General features: G+C 36.1%; 1 protein-coding gene across 4 annotated transcripts in view; it reads right to left on the bottom strand.

Moving 5' to 3' along the window:
• Positions 1 to 806: 806 nt before the first annotated feature.
• Positions 807 to 5224, bottom strand: part of LOC108968342 (cytochrome b reductase 1) — a 39485-nt gene continuing 35067 nt past the window's right edge. For 3 of the 4 annotated variants that reach the window (XM_018932324.1, XM_018932323.1, XM_018932322.1), the window contains exons 2-4: positions 4888 to 5091; positions 1316 to 1679; positions 807 to 1232 (exon numbers count right to left, since the gene is read on the bottom strand). In XM_018932324.1, coding sequence (XP_018787869.1) covers positions 1070 to 1232; positions 1316 to 1679; positions 4888 to 5086 — 726 coding nt within the window. In that variant the 5' untranslated portion in view covers positions 5087 to 5091 and the 3' untranslated portion in view covers positions 807 to 1069. Of the gene's footprint in view, positions 1233 to 1315; positions 1680 to 4887; positions 5092 to 5149; positions 5167 to 5224 lie in introns of those variants that run through there. The other variant, XM_018932325.1, reaches the window with a different exon arrangement.

Below are 5224 nucleotides of genomic sequence, written 5' to 3'. Positions count from 1 at the left end.
AAATTTAATCCGTTGATGCCATCCACTCCTTCCTGCCTTTCTTCTTGTAACTCATTACACTTTGTCTCTGCTTTAAAGAATTTTATTTGATTTATTTATATTTTAATATTTGTATACATACAGATAAATTCATGAATACATCCAACAACACTTATGGATATTTGTCTTTTCGCCTGTTTAAATATTTGTACACATTCATATTTGTATATTTTCATATATATACATATGTATGTATGTATATGTAGAAACTGGTATTTGTAAGTACGCATGTACTAATTATAGTAAAGATATATGAATACAGTAAAAAATCAAGTTTAAAAAATGTTGTAATAAAATATTTAATTTTAAATTATAGATTTTTTTTCAAACATAATAACTTTATTTATTTGTATGTATGTATTTATTGCGTTCATTTTATAAAGCATTTCTGTAAAAGTTTTCAAAAGCACCACAGATTTTGTGCTCTTTTCGGCCTGCCCAAGCCATTCATCAAATACATATAGTTCACGTATATATAAAAATTGTTTGTATGTATATACATATATATATGCATATGTATAAGTTAGTAAGTAGCTATGGTATGTAAATGTGTATATATAAATATATTTATAAATATTTAAGTAAAACAGAAAAACTTTAAAGACAAACAAATTAAAATTCTTAAAATAAGCACCAAAAAGTACGCAAATTAAAATAAGCACCCTAATATGACGGCACACATACCAACACGCAAGCATACAGTGGTTGTATGTATTTGTGCAAGTGCTTGCGTATAAATGTGCGTTTGTTTATATATGTATATGTAGCTGATTTATATAATATTTCTAAATATGTACGTTAGTGTGCATTTGTTGCATCACCTCGCTCCGCAAATTCGCGATTTGCATCGTTGTCTTGGCAAATAGCATAAATTACATACATAAATCGCTACATAACTGCTTCAAAACATAGTAACATTAATGGAAAGTAAGAACATAGAGTTTTAACTTCGCGACTATTTCACTGCACAGCTTTACACAAACAAATCAGCTGCTTGTCCACACACATACACATACATATATGCATGTATTTATTCATTAGCACCCGTTAGAAGCACAGCGTCCTCCGGCAATGGTTTGCGCTTATACGAGCCCTCAGTAACCAGATAGACCACCAAAGCGCCGAAAATAACATAGACCACGCCCAAACAGTTACCCATGACGCCAGCACTCGAGAACGATGAGTAATCAGGACTGTAAACAGAATTGCATTTCATTACTAATCAACCAAAAACGCAAAAAAAAAAGCGGTATGTAACTGTCGAAAAAATACTCACATAGCGAATATAGCCTTCTCGGTGATGCCCATGAGTGCGCTTGCTATGGCCAAGACGAAGCCGAAGAGTCCGAAGTATATATGCAATGGCATGTAGGCTACCTTGAGTGCCTGCCGCCAGCCGGGTGCGAGATAAGCTGTAAATCCGGCCACATATTGCAAGCCGAAGACGATGACAGCGCCCATACCCAACCACGAGTGCAACGAGTACATGTTCGGTATTGGTGGATTGGCCAAATTGTGCGAATCGAAGACGGCGATCAGTGCAATGACGGTCAATACGAAAGCTGACAAATGAATGCCGGCATGTGTCCACTTGAGGGTCTTCTTGCGCACATTGCGGAAGCCACGATAGACGAGTATGGCTGTGAAGTGAACGAAAAGGTTGAATTAGTGGAAATTATGTGAAAAATGAGATATTTCTTAGATATGCTACATAAAAAGCTAAGTTATACCTTCAAATGCTGAAGTAATTCTTTATTGATGTTCGGGTTCGGGAGTGAGGGAAATATGGCATAAAATCGTAAGGTATTCAATAGGGCGGTATTCAGACTGAACTCGTTAATCTGGTAGTTCGTTAGTTGATACTTCGTTAAAACACTTAACTGTGAGCATACCTTTTGTTGTACATCTGTAGTGGGTGTAAATTTTGCTTCAAAACAGCTGATTCAATTATATTAAATATTTAGTTTTGAAAAGTTTGTCAGAAACAAATTTTTAGTAGATAGAAAATGTATTTTCCCGCAATGAATTTAATTAACTTTTGGGGCAACAACGCAAACAAGACCAAAACAGCTGAGTGATGTTACCAAGTAACGAAAAAACTATCATGCCAGATGGATAGTTCGTTACTCGGTAAAACGACAATCCGTTAATTTCACAAAAACAAAACCCACGTAAAAAACTAACGAGTAGCGACTAACGAATTAGCAAAACTGGTCTGAATACCCCTAATGCTTATCCTAAAATTATTAAATATTTGATGGTTAAAATCTGTTTGGGGAGAATTACTAAAAAACCGAATCGAAAGAGGTATGGACATCCATTTGCACGACAGTCGAGTCTAAGTAACCGGAACGGATCCGGCCAATGACTGTCAACTTTACACCATTTCTCGGAATTACTGCCGAAATGTTTTCTGCCGCTACGATATTCAAAATCACTTCATAATAAACTCAAATAAATCAAACTATTCTTTCAAGGTTGGATTTCAACAGTTAATTGCAGGTACGGATACGCTTTAAGCGTGAATGGAGAAGAGGTTTAGTAGGGAAGGCGAATAGTATATCAATCTATAACTGTTAGTTTCAAATGGACTGCGAAATATGGACGGCGTTATACTCCAAGAATCTGGACATCTCTCTCTACCAAACTCAGCTAGCATCTTCCAAGTAGCAGTACTAGTAATAGAGAAAACCTGTGGAGCTCTATGGAACATCATATTTTGCAACCACATATAGTATTTTAGATACACCGTTAGCCAGGCGGTACTGCCGGCCTTGTCATTATCAAAGCTTAATTCCATCGCAGTCAACAATTGCAGGAAAGTTTTAAGCTCACTGGCAGCTCAGCTCCACCCCTCAGTATTCTGGGTTCCTGGACAGCATTTGGACATACAATTTGTCCTTTGCTTCAAAATAGGCCTCAGTTTCAGAGATCACCTCTTAATTCGATTAAAAACACTTCTCAGCGAGCATTGTTTTGAGATCTGAGTACAGGAAATAGTCTCTGGAGATCAGGTCTGGAGAATACGGAGAATGCGGAAGCAATTCGAAGCTCAATTCATGAATTTTGCCATGGTTTTCACTGACTTGTGACACGGTACATTGTCTTTCTGAAACAGCACTTTCTTTTTCTTCAAATGCAACCATTGATTTCGTTCTTCAAACGGTCTAATAACGCCATGTAATAGTTGCTGTTGATGATCCATTCTTTTTTCAAGGTAGTCAATAAAAGTTATTCCTTGCCTGCCGACTGTTGCGTTTTGCCACGCTTTCTTGCGGGTTCATCGTGTGCAGTCCACTCGGGTGACTATCGATTTGACTTCGGAGCGGTATGAATCCATATTTCATTCATTGTCCCATATCGATGCAAAAGCTCCGGTTTATTATGCTTGAACAACTCCAAATACTGCTCCAAATCATCATCTCGTCGTTTTTTTTTTTTTTTTGTTTTGGTGAAAAGTGGGCTTGTTGGGCACACTCTTTGCGTTTAAGGCTTTCTTATACCCAAATAGTCCTCAATGATATGATGTACACGTTCAGTTGATAACTTTAGAATCTTTAGAGTGCCTGCTATCTCGAACAACTTCACTTTACCGTCAAGAAATATTATTTTCTGGACTTTTTTGATATTCTCGTCGGTAACTATCGATGTTCAATTAACCGCGTCTGATATTAACATACCAATCTTTGGTTGATGGTTGCCTGTTTTTGTGTTAGTGCCCAGAAACTCGTATCAAACTTAACTGCATTTTTTCTCCTTTCAAAAAACAATATTTTATCAACACATGAAATTCCTTTTTATCAATTTTTTCATGATAATAAAGTTACTTTCCTCAAAATGATATAATTCAGAAACAAATGATCTATTGGAGTGATCAGGTGATCAATAATGAAGAATGATCGACAGCTGTCAAATTTATAAACGCGTCTTGTTTTGAAGGTTAGTGCTCACTAATTATAACATGTATCTAATTTTAGTAGCGCCATCTATGTGAAAGGCCGGGTACTTTTCAAATGTTTTGTTATATGAAAATTACGCATCTAACGCTAATTAATGCCGGCAAGGCTGCACTTCTTCCTACCTTCTTAGTGCATTATTTTGTTTGATAAATTCAGACATGATTTAACATGCTTCTATAAAGTTCATAGGATTTGTACTCAACTCAAAAATTTCCGCAGAAGGATAGATTTTTTATACAAAAATCTCAAAATAAAGCGAATTTCTTCATTATTTTCACACATTTTTGAACAGCTGCACCATTTTTCCAATTTCCCGAATTTCAATTATTTTTTATTAAATAAAGCTTAAAATCTCACCTTTCCAACACTATATGGTATGACACAATGTGATTGGTAGCACTGGAGATATATGACTGCAACGGCAACTATTGACAAAAAACGAAAAGACCTTTTTGACTACAAATATATGTGTGCCAGGAATAGTATTCATTAATTTTAGACTTAGCCTTCTTCAAGTGGTAATCCAATACTTATTTATGGCAGTCATATGAATTACTTTTTCTAGCAACATCATATTAACAAGGTAAATTTGTGACAATAAACGAAGAAAATCAAACCTAACCTCAATAAAATATTCAGCTTTTGTAAGAAAGCAATTAACGTAACTATTAAGCTGCACACAACTGTCAAAATCAGCTAACGCCGCACACATTTGTACATAAAAGGTATGGAAGTGTGTGTCAACGCACTCGCACTCACACACACACACACACATGCAAATATGTTTATATGCATAAAGCTCATACCGCCAACTGTTTATATTTACGTTTAACAACACTTGTTTTATGCTAAGCAAGCCCAAGCACTGGGGCTAGGTAACGCTACTTACAATTGCCATATAAGAATAGTAGGCCGATTGTCATGAATAACGGATGCCAATTGAATTCGAGCTGGGGATTGGCGGTGCCGCCAACGCCGCCGAAATGTATGCCAACCCAACAGCTAACCAAAATGATCATCGTCAAGCCGCATAGTTGCGTCACCAAATACAACACCTTAAAGTTCGTCAGTGTGGCGTCCTCATCCATTTTACCTATAATTAAATATAATAATTACTTAATTGCAATAATATAATTAAATATAATAATTACTTAATTGGAGGATGGAGTCATGTGTAGAAGTTCACGCAAGTGAGGAAAGTTTTCTGATCGCCATTCACGTGGGAG

The sequence above is a fragment of the Bactrocera latifrons genome, unplaced genomic scaffold (assembly GCF_001853355.1).
Source record: "Bactrocera latifrons isolate USDA-ARS-PBARC rearing strain unplaced genomic scaffold, ASM185335v1 scaffold_21, whole genome shotgun sequence".
NCBI classification, from domain to species: domain Eukaryota; kingdom Metazoa; phylum Arthropoda; class Insecta; order Diptera; family Tephritidae; genus Bactrocera; species Bactrocera latifrons.
The sequence above is the reverse complement of the archived record's forward strand: the minus strand, read 5'-3'. Positions and strand labels throughout refer to the sequence as shown.